Source organism: Hippoglossus stenolepis, chromosome 23 (genome assembly GCF_022539355.2).
Source record: "Hippoglossus stenolepis isolate QCI-W04-F060 chromosome 23, HSTE1.2, whole genome shotgun sequence".
NCBI classification, from domain to species: domain Eukaryota; kingdom Metazoa; phylum Chordata; class Actinopteri; order Pleuronectiformes; family Pleuronectidae; genus Hippoglossus; species Hippoglossus stenolepis.
In genome coordinates, this window is record NC_061505.1 from 3,365,157 (window position 1) to 3,386,989 (window position 21,833).

Genomic DNA, 21,833 nt, shown 5'->3' on the forward strand with positions numbered 1-21,833 from the left:
AGACCCAGAGCATCTCTTTTTGTGGGACTACATTTTGGTGCGTTGGTCAGAGGAACCTTTCACGCCTGATATTTGGGTTCAGACTGAACTGAAAAGTCTGAAGGTCTGAACCAAACAAGGTGTGAAAACTCTGTAAATCTGTGTCAGGTAAGAAAATTCTGTCAAAGAACAAACGCTGTCTCACCTGTTTTCCGTCCAGCGTGTACAACCTCTTCACGGCACCAGAGTCCAGCTTGATGGCCTCGGTGATGTCGGCCAGCACTTGTTCGAAGGAGTGCGCTGTCTTCTTGTTCAGCAGGACCCTCACCGCCTTGCGGGGCTTCACGCCGCTGCGGATCACCGTCACCAGCTTGGGCTTGATGAAGTCTTTGCTCTCCCTGCCCTCTCGACCCTCAGGGCGCTCTCTGGGGACGGTGGCGACGGCGGCGCTCGCTGACACACCAGTGGACACCGTGGCAGACCGGGTCGAGCTGGCCGCGCCGGCCCCGGCTCCGGGCTTCCAGCTGGGGACGGAGATCTTGTTGTAGTCGACCTTACGGTACGGCTCATTGGAGGCACAAATGTAGCACTCACCTGGAGAGAGAGAGGAAACAAAGATTTTCAGTCTGCACAGCGTACGGCGTCAGATCAGTGAGTGTAAATAAAGATGGACGACACGTCTCCACTTCCTCCTTTTGTACAAGAATGAAGCCAAAATATCAAACGCTGCCATCTTGAGCTTTTCACGTCATTTGCAGTCTGAGCAGTTGTGGAACCTTGGTATCGAGGCCCCGCCCACACATGACGTGTGTTTTGTCAAAAAAAAATCCACAGACCAACAACACGTCCTCAAATGAAAAACATTTAAGACATCAAATAATTTTTATATTTTCATTATTAAAGACAAATGAATTATCTGTGAATTGATGAACTGATTCATCGAGTAATCGTTGCAGCTTCACTTGATTAAATTTGAGCCAATCACACCTGCAGCCGGCGACAGTTTTACCTTATATGGTTAAAAATGGCTCCAACTGAGTCTCTCTCTCCTGTAGTCTCACTCTGCCTCGCTCTACCTTTCTGCATGTCACTCTTTTTCACACACACACACACACACACACACACACACACACACACACACACACACCTCGTCTGCACCTGCATCCCTCACCTTTCCCCTCCCCCTCTCTCTCTCTCTCTCTCTCTCTCTCTCTCTCTCTCTCTCTCTCTCTCTCTCTCTCTCTCTCTGTGTGTTTTCGTGACCTTGCCGCTCGTCTCCTTCCAAGTGTCAAAATTTCCCTTTGCCATTCAAACCAGCTGCTTTGGGTTTTTTATTCAAATACACAGAAACAACAAAGAGACGACATGACGGCTCTGAAAAAAATAAGCCAAAACATCGTGATTGTCGCCTTTCGGCTAGCTGCAGTTTTGGTCATGACTTTAAAAAAACGGGCTGATACGTCATGATTGACAGCTGAGTCTGACTCATGATTGGTCGATTGGGATATTTTGGCTTGATTTTTGTCCAACAGAAAGAAGTGGAGACGTGTCGTCCATCTTTATTTAGGCTCGATGTCTATTAACATCAGTTCGTTAAATAGGTTTTAAGTTTCTGTTGCCGGAAAGCAGCCAAACAAAAGCTCCACTCCACTGCAAGCTTCCACGTTTTTCCTCTTACGCACAGAGAGGTCGTGAACGGGTTCCACACTTTCGACTCGCAGCTTTACGTCTGTTTGTCGTTTGTTAGTTCCACTGAAGGCTTAGCGAAGCATCTTTCCGAATGTCTCTGGCTGAACAGCTTCCTGCCTCTAACGCTCATTACCGGACATTACAACCAGTCGCAGATCAATACTGATGTTACTCAGCTGCTGGTTTGTTTCAGGCTGAACGACTTCAGACCAGAGAGGAAGAGCAGACGGACCGGACGTCAGAGATTTTAAAGAAGAATCATTTCCTGCTTTAGATCTTAAAGTGGATGGATGTTTTTTGTTGTGGTTATTTTAACGTCCTGAAACGAAACCTCATGAGGTGAAAAGCTAGTTTCCCTGTGATGATGAATTATCTGTGACTGATGGTCGGTCGGATGGTTCGGTCCCAGGTTGGGGTTTAGATCGTCTCTGTATTGATTATACACTAATCACTCTGCTGTTGATGTGCTCAGAGATAAATAATTCAAGTGTGTTTGCACAGACACAGAGGAAGCAGACAGTGAGGACGTTAAAGAGGACAGATCAGAGGGTCAATAGATCGATCCATCTTTGGTAATCTTCAGTAGCGACAAAGAAGGAATATGTTTTCTGTACTCATGAAAAGAAAGATTCTGAACAATTTTACTTTCTATCCAAAATATTCTTACTAGGAATACGCGACAATTCGTACACTGTAACTGAGAAGTCGGGAACCACGGAACCTGAAGTAAAGACCGGCTGCTGCACTAAGAGCTGTTCACTTATTTATTGAAAGTTTGGTGAAGCTCGACTGAACAGCTGTTGTTGCTGTGACCAACAACTCTTGTCGTGATCTATAGCATCACTTACGTCGAGTTCCAGCCGCCTCTTCGTTCATTATTAATATTGAACGTAACCTTAGGCTCTTAACAATACACATGACAAGTGTGATGGACGGTTCTCCAGATAAGTGAGGCACAGACAGACAAAGATTTCTGGAATTGAACTATCAGTGATGGAAATAGGGAAATGAGATGGAAATGGAGGAACATGGTGAGTTCCAGTATCAGCCTGAAGTGTTGAGTCCACAATCCTTATTCAGGGTTAGGGTTGTAGCATGAGAACTTGTTCCAGAAATTAAACTATTCCTTTGAGCAGAACAAGGCTGAGTAAAACGAACGCATCTTACCTTCCACCAGCTCGTCCATACTGGTGATCTTTTTGCTGCCGTCCATAGTGTAGATTGTGCGCACCCCTTGTGGCAAATGCAGGTTATCCGCCAATGAGCGCGTCAGCTCCATCAACAGTGCGTCGTAGGAGCGAAACCGATCGCTGGAAACGGCGTACACCAGACCCTTAAAGTACCGGTCTCCGTTGCGGTAGAACCTGACCTTTTTGGCCCTTTTCTCCGAGGTGAGCGCCTGCAGGGTTCGGGTCCGGTAATAGCTGCAGTTGGCGCTGTGGGCAGGGCTAGGAACCAGGCTGCTGCCCCTGGAGCTGGGGCCAGATCCCCCACCACCAGCGCTGTTTGTAGAGTCATCTCTCTTGGCCCGGGTGGAGCGTCCCCGGCGAACCTTGTCTCGTTCCTCAAAGTGCTCCAGCTCGAGGGTCTTGCTCAGAGACATCGTGAATAATGTGTCAGTAGCGTTGAAACGTCCCGTGGATTTCCGGCTACATAAGATTCATCGTCCAACAATAGTAAACGTGACTTTTATCCTCGTAGTCAGGTGTCTTGCTTGTTCAAGCAGGAATTACTTCTTTAGCTCAGAGTCCAGATGACCCGCCTGAAGAACCAGTACAAAGCCAGTACCTTAGTGTGCTTTGTGGTTTCCTGGTGCTGGTCCTGGTCGTAGTTTTAATTGATTGAAGTCTCTGTAATCCCGATAAAATCCCAGATCTAGATCAGGTAATCCTGTTGTAAATCCAGTGTTGGGCTACTCCAACTTCAACTTATGCTACAAACACAACACGTTGGACCCTTCTGCCTTAAAATAATCGTAGAATTCACTACTTCAGTACTTCTTCGATGTACTAATCCACAAATGTCCGATGATTGATCAGGAAAGTGTTCAACATCTAGCTAAAGGCCTCTTCTATACTTTGATGGCTGGAGATGGACACATCATACAGAATTTGTCCTGGTCCATGAACTCCACAGTTTTCCCAACAGAGGTGAACTCTTCTTTGTGATGTGGTCGAGCCGTCGGAGTGACCTTCCTATGACCTCACTGTTCTGCCTTCAAGCCCGGTGCATTGGCGTAAGGACCTTGTACGAGCATGTCGAGTCCCAGCAGTCCTGCAGAGGTGCAGTCCGGTTCCTTAGCATCCCTCCATCACTGATGAAAAGAAGAGATGACAGTCACATGGGTTAGTGACGAGCAGATCTACCAATCACCCTGAGCAGCAGCTGCAGGTCCTGCCTCCAGGTGCAGATCAGGGTTTAAGGATACTGACGACAGGACTGCATTCAAGAAAGGATGAATATTCAGCACAATCACATACAGCCTCGTTTGCATGCACACGTTTCATTAAATCCTGATGAATAAGACATGCAGAGGTCGCAGGTGAATTACAGTCGAGATGTTTTAGTGAAATTAAATTTCAGGTCCATTGATTTTCAGTCAGATTTAAAGGATCTGAAGCCAAAAACAGGATATGAGGGTGTGGATGGAATTATATTAATAAAAGCTGATAATTCATCTGATGCATGAACTGACTTTATCCATCAATAGGCTGTGCTGACACTCACACACACACACGCGCACACACGCGCACACACGCGCACACACACAGGGAGGCACCTACCAATAATGCTGTGAAACCGGTTTGTTGCTATGGAGGCTTTCTCCTCTTCCCCCGGTGCCTGTTCCGGTCTGTTCCCGAGGATCAGGCGGCTCCAGGCGGACCGAGCCGCTCCCAGCGAGCCGAGCCGGCTCCTCTAGGCCGGGATGCGGGGAAGCAGCGGCTGCAGGCGGGATGAACCGGAGGAGGAGCGGGACACACGGAGGAGACAGAAGGAGGAGAGAAGCATGGCCGCTGCTGCAGAGACCGGTTCAACCCCCCCACACCCCCTCCTCCTGTACGTGATGACAACGTCCTCCCTCTCTCTCTCTCTCTCTCTCTCTCTCTCTCTCTCTCTCTCTCTCTCTCCCTCCCTCTCTCTCTCTCTCTCTCTCTCTCTCTCCCTCTCTCTCTCTCTCTCTCTCCCTCCCTCTCTCTCTCTCTCCAGCTCTTTGTCTGCCTCGCTCTACCCTCTCTCCCTCCTCTGTCTTTTGTCAGTGAAATTCAAATTCATTGGTTTTATTGTCGTGACTGATTCACGCAGGTCTCACATTCAAACTCACATTGTACAAACACACAACCACGTTTAACATGTGTCTATCATGAGGATATTGATGATTCATTTCAATTAAGCCACAGAAAAGAAGGAGAGTTATTCTTCCATCATCACCAGGGGACAGGGGCCACTGGGCCACAGCCTTTCTAGGTATTGATGGTGCAAAAACAATGTGATAAATTATAGAAAGACACAAAATGAAAGCTGGACAATGGATCAAATAGAGACGAGGACATAAAACAATAAAACAAAAGTTGCTGAATGACCCAAAAAATGATGCACAGTAAAACTGAAGATGCTGAATTAGGACGAAGCTACAACAAAACAATTTAGGTTTGAGGGTGAAGAGGCCCCACCCTCCCTCCCAGCGTCTGAGGGGCGACAGCTGGGACTCGCTGCTCTCAGGCGGCCCCTCCCTTCACTGTCAGCCGCTCATCCACACATGACATTGTGTTCATGTGCACATGAACCAGATACAGATCAAACTGTGACGCTGGCTCACGGAAAACAGTCGCTCCGGCACAAATACAAATTGTAAGAAATTTAACTTTTCTGTTCTCAGAGCAGATTTAAAGGTTTTGTTAGTTTAAAAAATAAATAAATAAGGAAAACAAAGAGAAACATATTGAATGTTTATTAAACCTTCTTCACTAAAATGATACAAACTGCACAATTAAAGCCACTCGCAGTACAAAGAAAAATACATAGTCCATATAAACCACGAGAAGTAAAAAAAATGTGGCTTTTTAAGAATAAGATATTATATAACTACAGGTTATAAAATACAAAACAGAAACAAGATACACATTTCAGTAGTTATACAGAATCCTCACCCCACTAATTTGCAAATATCAGTATACTTACAATACAAATGCTCAAACAAGCCTCTGGGCCAGTAGGTGGCGATCAGGTCGACATTAATGCTCTTTACATTACATTACATTTAGCTGAAGCTTTTAGCCAGAGTGACTTACAATAAGTGGATTCACCCATGAGGGTACAAAACCACAACAACAAGAATCAACTAAGTACAATTTTGACGATCTGTCAGAAACTAGATAAGAAAGCTGTGATCAGAGTAACATTGAGCGAGGCAGATGCCTGTGAATCAATGGTAATGTGGTGCCGTGATGCTAAATATAGCTGCTAACTTGTAATTAAACCTATGACACAAACAAACCAACAATGAGCATGCCCCAACCATTTTGGAAAATCTGTACTTTGGAAGGCATTTGTAAAAAATCTCAGTTTAAGACACACGTAAAACGCTGTTTAGACAAGAGGCCCAAACGTAGTGGGAAAAGTTTAATAGTGTTGACAGAGCACTAACCTACACACTTTGTTTGCACATGAGCAAAGTCAGAGCTTAATCACAGTGGCTAACAAAATAATGCAGAAGAATGAGTGCGAAGTTCGACAGCGGGATAGAGGGGCTCACTGAACGTCGTTCTGAAGGTATGGAGGTGAACCCGATTGCTGGAGAGAACTCTGTAGAAGGACAGACTTCCAGCCGGCCAATCCAGATACACTCCCACCCGACTGGAGCGCCGGCAGAGGGAGGATACATTGACTCTCTGGCTGCAGTGCAGAGTGTAACAACCCTCATCGGAGCCAATCAGACTCCAAGACTTGTCGTTGCATCCCAGTTTGCAATCGTCCACATCCCCGCTCCTGCGAGTGGGTTTGTATGTTACCCCAATGTTGAAGGGCTCCGTCACTTCAACCTCCCAGTAGCAGCACCCATCCAGACTCTGCTCACACAGCACTTGTGGGCACTGATCAAACCTCTCTGGGTGACGGCGATATGACTGCTTCTCTTCCCCCCAGGTCACCTTCCTGTTCTCTTCAGACAGGCAGAGGTTCTTATGAGCTGTGTTGGGGTCCAACGTGAGCTCGCAGGCATCTGAAGGTAAGAAAAAGTATAATTTCATGAGCATCGATCTCAGTAATGTAGCTTACGGCCACTGCTGGCAACATTAAGCATTATAATAAATCTGAAATCCAGGGTCTCATTATGTTCCTTGCAAAAACCTGACAATACTACAGCCTGCACATCAGGGGGCTGCAGCTGAGAAGGAGTGCAGGTAAAAAGTCAATCGAAAGCACGTAGCCTGTAACATTAAGCTAAATGGATTTCTACAGAAACTTACATTTCTTGAATCCTGGTATCATCCGGTGACTTCCACAATGATCAGCACTGTGGAGGAAAATGAGGATTAAAATCAGCAGCTCAGATTGAGAGCAAAGTTGTTACCCTGAGCTTTTCTGTGAACCACAGAGCAGAATGCAGCAAGGATTATAATTACATGAGAATGCTGAGGTTGTATTTTGAATCTTGTTTCAGCTCAGAGAGAAGGTTGATTCCTGACTCTCCTGGATCATTGTAGCTCAGGTCCAGCTCTTTCAGATGGGAGGGGTTGGACTCTAGAGCCAAGGCCAGAAACTCACATCCAGTCTTTGTCACCAGACAACCTGACAATCTGACACAACACAGAATTTAGTTAATCAGCGAGTTCTTGCAGCTCTGAATGGATGTGAAGAAGATCAACGTTTATTTGGTGTTTATTCATGCAACCGGATGGAACATGTTCTTAATGGTGTTCTTTTCAGTATAACATTGTTTAAGCCAAGGTAGGAAGTGAAGCTGAGTGTGTGAAGCCCAATTCATGGTTCTGAGAACATTGTGAGACAGGGCATTATAATATATAACTATAGATAAAAACTATGATATATGAGTGTGTGCAGTTTGTTGCATAAATGTGTACCTCAGTGTTTTCAGTTTGCAGTTCTGACTCCTCAGACCAGCACAGAGCAGCTCTACTCCTGAATCTTGCAGGTCATTGTTGCTCAGGTCCAGATCTCTCAGAGGTGACCAGGGAAACGTGAGACCAAAGCCCACACGTTCAACCAACTCTGTCGTCAATTTGCAGGATGCGAGTCTAAGGGTAGATAATAGGGTTATAAGATTAGGAAAGAGGTGCACCCATTTAGTCAGTGAGTTTATTGTCCCTGTTTCCAACTCTGCACATTCACCTCCTGAAAATACATCCCATGGCACGAAGAACAGAGCAAGAAACAGTCTACGTTCTTAAACAGCAACAAGAACAAGGAGGGACATCTCAAGCCTTTAACATTGACAGACGGTAGAGAGCTGGGTTGGTAATGGGATGTCTCATTCAGGGCTGCAGATACCAGGCTTTTGCAGAACCGGGCCCTGTCGCACCTTATCGACCTTAACCTGTGTCGTGAAGGTATATTTAAAGGGCGGCAGTTGAGCGAGTGACAGATTTCCTGGTCTACTGAGGTTTCGATGCCAGTGAAGGCCTTACAGTTGAGTTCAGAGAGGTTGTGGGGAGACTTATTACTGGGCAGCAGTCACACGTGTTGAAGTATCACGTGGAACAGTTAAGTAGGATGGGTTGGATGATACTTTGTACAACAGTAGAAGATTGGGGAGACGTACATCAGATATATATAAAGAATATACACAGGAAAGTCCTCCCTGTCCCACTTATATCCAACTAACTCATTGGTGAAACGAAGAAAAAGAAGAAGATCAGCGTACACTCCACAGGAGTGAAAGAAATACTGAAACCAGATTATCTTACATATGATAAGTAAACTTACATGGCCTTTTTGCTGCTCCTCACTGCTGGTATCAGCCTCTTTCTGCCCTCATTGGATGTGTTGTAACTCTTCAAGTCCAACAAATCCAGATCATTCTTCGATATCTGCAGCATGTAGGCCAGTGCCGAGCAGTGCAGGGGAGTCAGCTCTGGTTTTGAACCATCTTCTATCTTCAAATATTCCTCAATCTCTTCTTTGACTTTCTGGTCTCTCATTTCAATCATGGCCCTGAAGAGGTTGATGCTACCTTCTGGAGAGATGGTCTTTCTCCGGAGGGATTTCAGGTAAGTTAATATTTTCTTATCGGTATCTTGGCTTGGGTCCGGCCATGTTATGAGACCCTGAAGGACTCTCCCATTAGATTCAACCAGGAGGCCCAGGAGGAATCGTAAGAAGTAGACCAGGTGGTCATTCTTCTTCTCCAACACTATCTCAACTGTGACTTTCAGAAGCTCAAGTAAAGTTGGTTCTTTGTCCTTCAGTTTCAGGAAGTCGTTGAGCTCTGTCGTTTTCTTGTTCATGAAACAGTCATAAACGTAGAGAGCTGCAAAGAACTCCTGAATGGTCAGATGAACAAAGAAGAAAACCTTTCTGTGGGAAAAGACATCTTCCTCCCTAAGAACTGTGGTGCAAAATCCAGAGTGGATAGATGCTTCTTTTATGTCAATGCCATAGGCTTCCAGGTCTTCCTCGTAGAAAATGAGGCTGTTCTTCTGCAGATGATCAAACGCAAGCTTGCCAAGTTTCAAAAGAAATTCTCTCTGTGTTATCAGAAAGTTTTCCTGAGGCTTCTTGTACATTTTTCTGTTTCTACGTTTTGTCAGAGTAAACAGGTAATGTGCCATCATCTCTGTCAGAGTTTGAGGAATTTCAGCTTTCCTGTCTTCAGCAAAAACTTCCTGGAATAATATGGCAGAAATCCAGCAGAAGATTGGTATCTTGCACATAATGTGGAGATGTTGTGAAGAATGGATATGTGAAGTGATCCTCTCAGCAAGATCCAAGTCATGACTAAATCTCCGCATGAAATATTCAGTTTTTTGTTTATCATAGAACCCTCTTATCTCTGTCACCATGTCGACATACTCTGCTGGGATCTGACTGGCTGCTGCTGGACGAGAAGTTATCCAGACTTTAGCATCCGGGAGAAGGTTACCCTGGATCAGGTTTACTAGGAGATTACCCAGAGATGTTTCTTCACTCAGAGATGTTTGCCTCTCAATGTTCTCAAAGTCCAGTTTGAGTCTGCTTTCATCCAGGCCGTCCAGGATCACTACAACCTTGGTTTTGGCATAAAGCTCTGGACTTTCCAAATCACAGAGAACAGGGTGGAAGTCGGTCAGGAGCTTGTGCAAGCTTTTCTCACCTGTACTCAAATTCAGCTCTCGGAAAGCAAAATAGAAAACAAAATCAATGTCTGTGTTTGTATCTCCCTTGGCCCAGTCGTAGATGAATTTCTGCACAGAAAAAGTCTTTCCGATCCCTGGAATGCCGTTCGTCAGGACTATTCTTTGGGTTTTCTCTTGGCCAGACGAAGGTCTGAATATATCCTTGAGGTTCACTGTATGTTTCGACAATGAAGGCATTTTCAATTTACGTTCCAGCTGACTGAACTCATGCTCTGCTTGTTGCCCTCCGCTCTCTCCAGCGGTGATGTAGAGTTCTGTGTAGATGTTGTCCAAAGAAACCCGACCGTCACCAGTACCTTCAGATGTGAAGGTAAATTTTTTTCGCATTTCTTCTTTAAAAACATGTTTTGCTTTCAAGAGATGGTGGACCCCTGTAACAAACAAATGAATCATTGCAAATTCCAATAATATCCATTAAATTAATAGCAGATCATTTTAGCTAAATTGTGGAAAATCCTGAGCAAACTCAAAATCCTGACTTTGTGACTTTGGGCTCTCACACATACTTTGTTAGGTCTGGACCTTTGGACTTTTCAGTTTAGTCTGAAAAGTCAAAAATAACCAAGACCACAGTGGAGCAACGGACCAATTTATTCTGACCAAAAGAGGTGGTCTCGATCCAGATCAAACTGAACCCTGGTTCGGCTTGAAATGATCTTGATACTTTATCTGTTTGTTTGCCTTTTTATTTAAAAGAAAACTTTTTATTAGAATTAGTTGTGGTGGCAGTATTCAAACTTACCGGTATCATCTCTATGGTTTTGAGATAGTTTTTGGCGTTTCGTTCCACACGTCGGACAGGGGGAGTCCGACTCATCCCAGTCTGACGTGAGACACTGTTTGCATGACCGGCTGGGTGGTTCCCCAGTCATCTGGCTGTTAGCAGTGCAACAAATGGCACATTATTGGTCAAAGTATTCACTCAAACTAAACACGTTTTTCGAACCCCCTTCAGCAGTAGTTTTATTTTTTTATAAATTCTTCATCAGTTTTGTTCAAAGTTGTGTTTGGACATGACCTTGAATTACCGTTCAGGACTCTCATCTCCTATGTTAGGTGGTACGTGCATGGATGTATCACTCTTCCAGGAGACTCCACTGGGAACCTGGGACCCATCTGTTGTCGTCTGTGAACTACAAGAGGAGAAATTAAACTCTGAATCTCCTTTGAGCTCTGTCTTTGGTCTCCACCTTCATTTAAGAAAAATATCTGGGTCATTGTGACTGTCCACTTGATCGTGGACGTACGGTAAAACCTTGACACTGGAATCAAAGTTCTTTCCTATGCTAGTTAACTGTTCTTCTACTGTTTAAGGCCAAAATTCTATTCAATTTCAATTCATTCTTATTTGTATACCGCCAAATCATAATATGCATTATCTTAAGGCACTTTACATAGAAGGTTAAGACCTTAAAATTTATAGAGAAACCAACAGTTCCCACAATGAGCAGCTCTGGCGACTGTGGAGAGAAAAAACTCCCTCATTAACGGGAAGAAAACTCTAGAACCAGACTCAATGTGGGCGGCCACCTGCCTCGACCGGTGGGTGAGTGGAGAGAAATGGGGAGTAGAAGAGAGATGGGTGGAAAAGAGGGGAGAGGAGAGAGAGGGGGGGAGAGAGAGAGACCAGGAACAGTTGTCCACCATCAGGTTTCAGCTCTGACTAGTTATAATGAAAACAATAAGAGTGTAAAGAGGATTTTAATGATAGCAGCGACAATTCATATAATAATAATAATAATAATAATAATAATAATAATAATAATAATAATAATAGTAATAATAATTAATAATTATTAATAATAATTGTTGTTGTCTGAATCCTGCAGCTCTGGAGTCAGAGATACCTGGAAACAGAGAGAAAGGGAAAGAGTTTGGACATGACACAGAATTCATGTAGAGTTACCGTTCAGGACTCTCATCTCCTATGTTAGGTGGTACGTGCATGGATGCATCACTCTTCCAGGAGACTCCACCGGGACCCTGGGACCCATCTGTTGTCGTGTGTGAACTACAAGAGGAGAGAGTGGTCAGTCACTCACCAACTATACATCATATACGTGCATTAATAAGACAAAACAAACAGTTCAGGGGAATCATTGACTTGAGCAATAACAAGAAGAACAATAGAGCACTGAGCATTTGCTAGAAAGTCACTGGGAGGTTCAGTATGAAAAACAATTCCCTCATGAAAAACCATGGCACTGGGGGAGAGTAGAAAACAAGCTGTGAACCCAGCATTGACACAGATCGGCTTTAATTCAATCTACTGGACACTGGAAAACATCTAGGATTTCACAACATTTTCCAACATATGAACTGAATATTTGCTGTAGGGGGGGTTGTGCTCCTGCTCCTGGGGACTTTTATCGTGAAGAAACTGAAACTAAAATGACACAGACTGAGAAACTTTCAGTTTAAAACAGGACACAAGTTACAGTTGCTGCTCTTTACTCATTTTCCTGTCATGATATTTACCTGATTGAAGACTCAGAGCTGGAGGCAGCAGCGCTTTCACTCAACTTCCTCTTTTTCCTCATTTCTGCAGCTGAAACACAAACAGACGTTTCCAAAGGCTCCAAAGTTCATAAAGGGAGAATTTCAGTCTCATGTCAGATCTGACCCAGATTACTTCATACTTTTTAAAATAATTTACAACATGCTTATTGTTATTTCTAACTATTTTAGCTGCATTACAACGTCATTAAATTGGTCTGCAAGATCAAAACTCAACTTTAATATTTTCACTTGAGTACCTTTGCATTTTGTTTTACTGTTTTTTATCTTAATCCCTGTTCTGTTCATTTATTTGTATTTATTTATTTGTGTTATTTAATGTGTCTGTAGTTTGTTTATATGTTTCAGTTCAGTTCTTGCTGAAAAAAAATAGTCAAACATTTCTTTATCTGTCCCAACATCTAAACCTGGCTTTACTGCCCCCCTGTGGTGACAGCACGGTACTGTCTCTGAACAACAACCCCTCTCACATGAACCGGGTTGTTTTTCTCAGACTTTGTCACGTGGTCAAAGTCTGAACCTTTTCTTTTTATCACATCCGATTCAAAGGCGCAGACTTTAACACGTTGCAAAACAATAACAAAGTATAAATCCAGATTCCTCGTGACTTTGTACGTTCAGTTCGCTTTGCGACAAAGTTGAGCAGCTGTGATCTTTGACACGTCCGCAGAGTGACGCACTAAGAAATACGCACACACACAGAGGAGACGCACACACACAGACACACACAAACACACACACACACGTTCATAAACACGTTAACAAACACCTGAACCTACTTTGACGTCAGAAAAACGCTTTTCTTCTTGTTTCCAGAATCTGTCCTGACGTGAGGCAGCTGAACGTCCTTTGTCCAAAATGTCCTCTGTACCTCACAGTTTCACTTTCGATATGACGAGATAGGCTGATTATAGAACAGGGTTTGACACGTGATGACTTCTATATTTATACAAAAATACTAGTTAATGAAGAAAAAAAGACAAAATTAAGAGAAATTAATCCAATAACATCTTATTATATTATATAATATCATCCTGATATATTATTCTGACATTAGTTAATCGACTAATCATTCTTGTTGTTACAACTTTATTCTTAAACTCTTAAAATTGTAGTTTTCTTCAATGAGACTTTGAGTTGTTGGAGTCCTGAGACTTCTCTGAAACTAACGAGACACATTCTGTTGTTTACACCTGACGTGTTGATTTATTGTGAATTAAGGACACACACAGTACAAAGCTAATACATAGTCCATTTAAATCACAAGTAGTAAAAAAATTTGGGTTGACGTCCTCTGCCCTTAACCCTCAACAACAGTAAGTAAAAACTAAAAAAACTAAACTTTGACAGGGTAAAAAGAACGTAGAAACCTCAGAGACACTTGTGAGGATCCCTCTCCCAGGACGGACAGACGTGCAATAGAAGCCACGTGTAAAGGAGAACATCAGAAAGATAAGCGTATTTGCAGCATTGATTAGAATAAACATTTTGTAGCTTAATGGAAGGTCAATGAATTGATGGAATATTATAACTACTGGTTATAAAATACAAAACAGAAACAAGATACACATTTCAGTAGTTATACAGAATCCTCACCCCACTAATTTGCAAATATCAGCATACTTACAATACAAATGCTCAAACAAGCCTCTGGGCCAGTAGGTGGCGATCAGGTCGACATTAATGCTCTTTACATTACATTACATTTAGCTGAAGCTTTTAGCCAGAGTGACTTACAATAAGTGGATTCACCCATGAGGGTACAAACCCACAACTACAAGAATCAACTAAGTACAATTTTGACAATCTGTCAGAAGCTATATAAGAAAGCTGTGATCAGAGTAACATTGAGCGAGGCAGATGCCTGTGAATCAATGGTAATGTGGTGCCGTGATGCTAAATATAGCTGCTAACTTGTAATTAAACCTATGACACAAACAAACCAACAATGAGCCAACCATTTTTGAAAATCTGTACTTTGGAAGGCATTTGTAAAAAATCTCAGTTTAAGACACACGTAAAACGCTGTTTAGACAAGAGGCCCAAACGTAGTGGGAAAAGTTTAATAGTGTTGACAGAGCACTAACCTACACACTTTGTTTGCACATGAGCAAAGTCAGAGCTTAATCACAGTGGCTAACAAAATAATGCAGAAGAATGAGTGCGAAGTTCGACAGCGGGATAGAGGGGCTCACTGAACGTCGTTCTGAAGGTATGGAGGTGAACCCAATTGCTGGAGAGAACTCTGTAGAAGGACAGACTTCCAGCCGGCCAATCCAGATACACTCCCACCCGACTGGAGCGCTGGCAGAGGGAGGATACATTGACTCTCTGGCTGCAGTGCAGAGTGTAACAACCCTCATCGGAGCAAATCAGACTCCAAGACTTGTCGTTGCATCCCAGTTTGCAATCGTCCACATCCCCGCTCCTGCGAGTGGGTTTGTATGTTACCCCAATGTTGAAGGGCTCCGTCACTTCAACCTCCCAGTAGCAGCACCCATCCAGACTCTGCTCACACAGCACTTGTGGGCACTGATCAAACCTCTCTGGGTGACGGCGATATGACTGCTTCTCTTCCCCCCAGGTCACCTTCCTGTTCTCTTCAGACAGGCAGAGGTTCTTATGAGCTGTGTTGGGGTCCAAGATGAGCTCATGAGCATCTGAAGGTAAGAAAAAGTATAATTTCATGAGCATCGATCTCAGTAATGTAGCTTACGGCCACTGCTGGCAACATTAAGCATTATACTAAATCTGAAATCCAGGGTCTCATTATGTTCCTTGCAAAAACCTGACAATACTACAGCCTGCACATCAGGGGGCTGCAGCTGAGAAGGAGTGCAGGTAAAAAGTCAATCGAAAGCACGTAGCCTGTAACATTAAGCTAAATGGATTTCTACAGAAACTTACATTTCTTGAATCCTGGTATCATCCGGTGACTTCCACAATGATCATCACTGTGGAGGAAAATGAGGATTAAAATCAGCAGCTCAGATTGAGAGCAAAGTTGTTACCCTGAGCTTTTCTGTGAACCACAGAGCAGAATGCAGCAAGGATTATAATTACTTGAGAATGCTGAGCTTGTATTTTGAATCTTGTTTCAGCTCAGAGAGAAGGTTGATTCCTGACTCTCCTGGATCATTGTAGCTCAGGTCCAGCTCTTTCAGATGGGAGGGGTTGGACTCTAGAGCCAAGGCCAGAAACGCACATCCAGTCTTTGTCACCAGACAACCTGACAATCTGACACAACACAGAATTTAGTTAATCAGCGAGTTCTTGCAGCTCTGAATGGATGTGAAGAAGATCAACGTTTATTTGGTGTGTATGAAGCCCAATTCATGCTTCTTTAACATTGTGAGACAGGGCATTATAATATATAACTATAGATAAAAACTACGATATCTGGGTGTGTGCAGTTTGTTGCATAAATGTGTACCTCAGTGTTTGCAGTTTGCAGTTCTGACTCCTCAGACCAGCACAGAGCAGCTCTACTCCTGAATCTTGCAGGTCATTGTTGCTCAGGTCCAGATCTCTCAGAGGTGACCAGGAAACGTGAGACCAAAGCCCACACGTTCAACCAACTCTGTCGTCAATTTGCAGGATGCGAGTCTAAGGGTGGATAATAGGGTTATAAGATTAGGAAAGAGGTGCACCCATTTAGTTAGTGAGTTTATTGTCCCTGTTTCCAACTCTGCACATTCACCTCCTGAAAATACATCCCATGGCACGAAGAACAGAGCAAGAAACAGTCTACGTTCTTAAACAGCAACAAGAACAAGGAGGGACATCTCAAGCCTTTAACATTGACAGACGGTAGAGAGCTGGGTTGGTAATGGGATGTCTCATTCAGGGCTGCAGATACCAGGCTTTTGCAGAACCGGGCCTGTCGCACTTTATCGACCTTAACCTGTGTCGTGAAGGTATATTTAAAGGCGGCAGTTGAGCGAGTGACAGATTTCCTGGTCTACTGAGGTTTCGATGCCAGTGAAGGCCTTACAGTTGAGTTCAGAGAGGTTGTGGGGAGACTTATTACTGGGCAGCAGTCACACGTGTTGAAGTATCACGTGGAACAGTTAAGTAGGATGGGTTGGATGATACTTTGTACAACAGTAGAAGATTGGGGAGACGTACATCAGATATATATAAAGAATATACACAGGAAAGTCCTCCCTGTCCCACTTATATCCAACTAACTCATTGGTGAAACGAAGAAAAAGAAGAAGATCAGCGTACACTCCACAGGAGTGAAAGAAATACTGAAACCAGATTATCTTACATATGATAAGTAAACTTACATGGCCTTTTTGCTGCTCCTCACTGCTGGTATCAGCCTCTTTCTGCCCTCATTGGATGTGTTGTAACTCTTCAAGTCCAACAAATCCAGATCATTCTTCGATACCTGCAGCATGTAGGCCAGTGCCGAGCAGTGCAGGGGAGTCAGCTCTGGTTTTGAACCATCTTCTATCTTCAAATATTCCTCAATCTCTTCTTTGACTTTCTGGTCTCTCATTTCAATCATGGCCCTGAACAGGGTGATGCTACCTTCTGGAGAGATGGTCTTTCTCCGGAGGGATTTCAGGTAAGTTAATATTTTCTTATCGGTATCTTGGCTTGGATCCGGCCATGTTATGAGACCCTGAAGGACTCTCCCATTAGATTCAACCAGGAGGCCCAGGAGGAATCGTAAGAAGTAGACCAGGTGGCCATTCTTCTTCTCCAACACTATGTCAACTGTGACTTTCAGAAGCTCAAGTAAAGTTGGTTCTTTGTCCTTCAGTTTCAGGAAGTCGTTGAGCTCTGTTGTTTTCTTGTTCATGAAACAGTCATAAACGTAGAGAGCTGCAAAGAACTCCTGAATGGTCAGATGAACAAAGAAGAAAACCTTTCTGTGGGAAAAGACATCTTCCTCCCTAAGAACTGTGGTGCAAAATCCAGAGTGGATAGATGCTTCTTTTATGTCAATGCCATAGGCTTCCAGGTCTTCCTCATAGAAAATGAGGCTGTTCTTCTGCAGATGATCAAACGCAAGCTTGCCGAGTTTCAGAAGAAATTCTCTCTGTGTTATCAGAACGTTTTCCTGAGGCTTCTTGTACATTTTTCTGTTTCTACGTTTTGTCAGAGTAAACAGGTAATGTGCCATCATCTCTGTCAGAGTTTGAGGAATTTCAGCATTCTTGTCTTCAGCAAAAACTTCCTGGAATAATATGGCAGAAATCCAGCAGAAGATTGGTATCTTGCACATAATGTGGAGATGTTGTGAAGAATGGATATGTGAAGTGATCCTCTCAGCAAGATCCAAGTCATGACTAAATCTCCTCATGAAATATTCAGTTTTTTGTTTATCATAGAACCCTCTTATCTCTGTCACCATGTCGACATACTCTGCTGGGATCTGACTGGCTGCTGCTGAACGAGAAGTTATCCAGACTTTAGCATCCGGGAGAAGGTTACCCTGGATCAGGTTTACTAGGAGATTACCCAGAGATGTTTCTTCACTCAGAGATGTTTGCCTCTCAATGTTCTCAAAGTCCAGTTTGAGTCTGCTTTCATCCAGGCCGTCCAGGATCACTACAACCTTGGTTTTGGCATAAAGCTCTGGACTTTCCAAATCACAGAGAACAGGGTGGAAGTCGGTCAGGAGCTTGTGCAAGCTTTTCTCACCTGTACTCAAATTCAGCTCTCGGAAAGCAAAATAGAAAACAAAATCAATATCTGTGTTTGTATCTCCCTTGGCCCAGTCGTAGATGAATTTCTGCACAGAAAAAGTCTTTCCGATCCCTGCCATGCCGTTCGTCAGAACTATTCTTTGGGTTTTCTCTTGGCCAGACGAAGGTCTGAATATATCCTTGAGGTTCACTGTATGTTTCGACAATGAAGGCATTTTCAATTTACGTTCCAGCTGACTGAACTCATGCTCTGCTTGTTGCCCTCCGCTCTCTCCAGTGCTGATGTAGAGTTCTGTGTAGATGTTGTCCAAAGAAACCCGACTGTCACCAGTACCTTCAGATGTGAAGGTAAATTTTTTTCGCATTTCTTCTTTAAAAACATGTTTTGCTTTCAAGAGATGGTGGACCCCTGTAACAAACAAATGAATCATTGCAAATTCCAATAATATCCATTAAATTAATAGCAGATCATTTTAGCTAAATTGTGGAAAATCCTGAGCAAACTCAAAATCCTGACTTTGTGACTTTGGGCTCTCACACATACTTTGTTAGGTCTGGACCTTTGGACTTTTCAGTTTAGTCTGAAAAGTCAAAAATAACCAAGACCACAGTACGGAGCAACGGACCAATTTATTCTGACCAAAAGAGGTGGTCTCGATCCAGATCAAACTGAACCCTGGTTCGGCTTGAAATGATCAACTTGATACTTTATCTAGTTGTTTGCCTTTTTATTTAAAAGAAAACTTTTTATTAGAATTAGTTGTGGTGGCAGTATTCAAACTTACCGGTATCATCTCTATGGCTTTGAGATAGTTTTTGGCGTTTCGTTGCACACGTCGGACAGGGGGAGTCCGACTCATCCCAGTCTGACGTGAGACACTGTTTGCATGACCGGCTGGGTGGTTCCCCAGTCATCTGGCTGTTAGCAGTGCAACAAATGGCACATTATTGGTCAAAGTATTCACTCAAACTAAACACGTTTTTCGAACCCCCTTCAGCAGTAGTTTTATTTTTTTATAAATTCTTCATCAGTTTTTGTTCAAAGTTGTGTTTGGACATGACGCAGAATTACCGTTCAGGACTCTCATCTCCTATGTTAGGTGGTACGTGCATGGATGCATCACTCTTCCAGGAGACTCCACTGGGACCCTGGGACCCATCGGTTGTCGTGTGTGAACTACAAGAGGAGAGATTTGCTTTATTTGGTTACCAACACTATCATTCTTTTTTATTTTCTGTATTGATATTTAATTGCATGACTGCGACAGACAGCGTAACCTGTGTCCAGCTGTGTCAAGCCCATTTAAGGATATACTGTACTTTAATTAAAAAACACTAAATGTAGAATTACCGTTTAGGACTCTCATCTCCTATGTTAGGTGGTACGTGCATGGATCTATCACTCTTCCAGGAGACTCCACTGGGAACCTGGGACCCATCTGTTGTCGTCTGTGAACTACAAGAGGAGAAGAGTGGTCAGTCACTCACCAACTATACATCATATACGTGCATTAATAAGACAAAACAAACAGTTCAGGGGAATCATTGACTTTGGCAATAACAAGAAGAACAATAGAGCACTGAGCATTTGCTAGAAAGTCACTGGGAGGTTCGGTTTTCCCTCAAATGAAAAACCACTGGGGGAGAGTAGAAAACAAGCTGTGAACCCAGCATTGACACAGATCGGCTTTAATTCAATCTACTGGACACTGGAAAACATCTAGGATTTAACAACATTTTCCAACATATGAAGTGAATATTTGCAAGTTACAGTTGTGCGCTGCTAAACCTCTTTTGCTGCTCTTTACTCATTTTCCTGTCATGATATTTACCTGATTGAAGACTCAGAGCTGGAGGCCTCAGCGCTTTCACTCAACTTCCTCTTTTTCCTCATTTCTGCAGCTGAAACACAAACAGACGTTTCCAAAGGCTCCAAAGTTCATAAAGGGAGAATTTCAGTCTCATGTCAGATCTGACCCAGATTACTTCATACTTTTTAAAATAATTTACAACATGCTTATTGTTATTTCTAACTATTTTAGCTGCATTACAACGTCATTAAATTGGTCTGCGAGATCAAAACTCAACTTTAATATTTTCACTTGAGTAACTTTGTATTTTTTTTAACTGTTTTTTATATTAATCCCTGTTCTGTTAATTTATTTGTATTTATTTATTTGTGTTATTTAATGTGTCTGTAGTTTGTTTATATGTTTCAGTTCAGTTCTTGCTGTTTATTTGTCTGGATGTAAAAAATAGTGAAACATTTCTTTATCTGTCCCAACATCTAAACCTGGCTTCACTGCCCCCCTGTGGTGACAGCACGGTACTGTCTCTGAACAATAACCCCTCCCACATGATCCACTTGATTTTCTCAGATATTCGTCACGTAGACAAAGTCTGAACTTTTGATTCAAAGTCCGATTCAAAGGCTCAGACTTTAACACGTTGCAAAACAATATCAAAGTATAAATCCAGATTCCTCGTGACTTTGTACGTTCAGTTCGCTTTGCGACAAAGTTGAGCAGCTGTGATCTTTGTAAACACGTCCGCAGAGTGACGCACTAAGAAATACGCACACACACACACACAAACACACAAAAACAAACACACACACACACACAAGCACACAAACACACGTTCATAAACACGTTAACGAACAGCTTAACTTACTTTGACGTCAGAAAAACTCTTTTCTTCTTGTTTCCAGAATCTGTCCTGACGTGAGGCAGCCGAATGCCCGGTATCCAAAATGTCCTCTGTCCACTTTAACTTTCACTTTCGATATGACGAGATAGGCTGATTATAGAACAGGGTTTGACACGTGATGACTTCTATATTTATACAAAAATACTAGTTAATGAAGAAAAAAAGACAAAATTAAGAGAAATTAATCCAATAACATCTTATTATATTATATAATATCATCCTGATATATTATTCTGACATTAGTTAATCGACTAATCATTCTTGTTGTTACAACTTTATTCTTAAACTCTTAAAATTGTAGTTTTCTTCAATGAGACTTTGAGTTGTTGGAGTCCTGAAACTTCTCTGAAACTAACGAGACACATTCTGTTGTTTACACCTGACGTGTTGATTTATTGTGAATTAAGGACACACACAGTACAAAGCTAATACATAGTCCATTTAAATCACAAGTAGTAAAAAAATTTGGGTTGACGTCCTCTGCCCTTAACCCTCAACAACAGTAAGTAAAAACTAAAAAAAATAAACTTTAACAGGGTAAAAAGAACGTAGAAACCTCAGAGACACTTGTGAGGATCCCTCTCCCAGGACGGACAGATGTGCAATAGAAGCCACGTGTAAAGGAGAACATCAGAAAGATAAGCGTATTTGTATCATTGATTAGAATAAACATTTTGTAGCTTAATGGAAGGTCAATGAATTGATGGAATATTATAACTACTGGTTATAAAATACAAACAGAAACAAGATACACATTTCAGTAGTTATACAGAATCCTCACCTAATTAATTTGCAAATATCAGTATATCTACAATACAAATGCTCAAACAAGCCTCTGGGCCAGTAAAGCATCAGGTCGACATTAATGCTCTTTTACATTACATTACATTTAGCTGGAAGCTTAGCCAGAGTGACTTTTACAATA

At 42.7% G+C, this 21,833-nt stretch overlaps 3 protein-coding genes across 5 annotated transcripts in view; all 3 read right to left on the bottom strand.

Moving 5' to 3' along the window:
- The window catches only part of LOC118102977 (serine/threonine-protein kinase DCLK2), a 14,434-nt gene extending 9,740 nt beyond the window's left edge, over positions 1 to 4,694 (bottom strand). The window contains exons 1-3 of the mRNA XM_047338802.1: positions 4,452 to 4,694; positions 2,836 to 3,982; positions 185 to 573 (exon numbers count right to left, since the gene is read on the bottom strand). Coding sequence (XP_047194758.1) covers positions 185 to 573; positions 2,836 to 3,271 — 825 coding nt within the window. The 5' untranslated portion in view covers positions 3,272 to 3,982; positions 4,452 to 4,694. The remainder of the gene's footprint in view (positions 1 to 184; positions 574 to 2,835; positions 3,983 to 4,451) is intronic.
- A 911-nt stretch (positions 4,695 to 5,605) lies between these two features.
- The window catches only part of LOC118102878 (NLR family CARD domain-containing protein 3-like), a 32,201-nt gene continuing 15,973 nt past the window's right edge, over positions 5,606 to 21,833 (bottom strand). Inside the window, exons 4-14 of one of the 3 annotated variants that reach the window (XM_047338796.1) lie at positions 19,551 to 19,655; positions 19,272 to 19,376; positions 11,926 to 12,030; positions 11,048 to 11,152; positions 10,762 to 10,895; positions 8,611 to 10,390; positions 7,749 to 7,922; positions 7,290 to 7,463; positions 7,134 to 7,180; positions 6,321 to 6,886; positions 5,606 to 6,277 (exon numbers count right to left, since the gene is read on the bottom strand). In XM_047338796.1, the coding sequence (XP_047194752.1) occupies positions 6,363 to 6,886; positions 7,134 to 7,180; positions 7,290 to 7,463; positions 7,749 to 7,922; positions 8,611 to 10,390; positions 10,762 to 10,895; positions 11,048 to 11,152; positions 11,926 to 12,030; positions 19,272 to 19,376; positions 19,551 to 19,655 (3,253 nt within the window). In that variant the 3' untranslated portion in view covers positions 5,606 to 6,277; positions 6,321 to 6,362. Of the gene's footprint in view, positions 6,887 to 7,133; positions 7,181 to 7,289; positions 7,464 to 7,748; positions 7,923 to 8,610; positions 10,391 to 10,761; positions 10,896 to 11,047; positions 11,153 to 11,925; positions 12,031 to 12,497; positions 12,568 to 13,315; positions 13,460 to 19,271; positions 19,377 to 19,550; positions 19,656 to 21,833 lie in introns of those variants that run through there. The other 2 variants (XM_047338795.1, XM_047338797.1) reach the window with 2 other exon arrangements.
- Positions 13,974 to 15,436, bottom strand: LOC124851336 (stonustoxin subunit beta-like). The gene is made up of 2 exons (XM_047338817.1): positions 14,631 to 15,436; positions 13,974 to 14,587 (listed from the first exon to the last, which is right to left on the bottom strand). Exon 1 carries the CDS (start codon positions 15,228 to 15,230, stop codon positions 14,673 to 14,675), a length of 558 nt encoding a protein of 185 aa, XP_047194773.1. The 5' UTR covers positions 15,231 to 15,436; the 3' UTR covers positions 13,974 to 14,587; positions 14,631 to 14,672.

What these genes read in the sequence shown, in the direction of transcription:
- LOC124851336 (XM_047338817.1), bottom strand. Translation starts at nt 15,230, where the DNA reads ATGCTCATGAAATTATACTTTTTCTTACCTTCAGATGCTCATGAGCTC.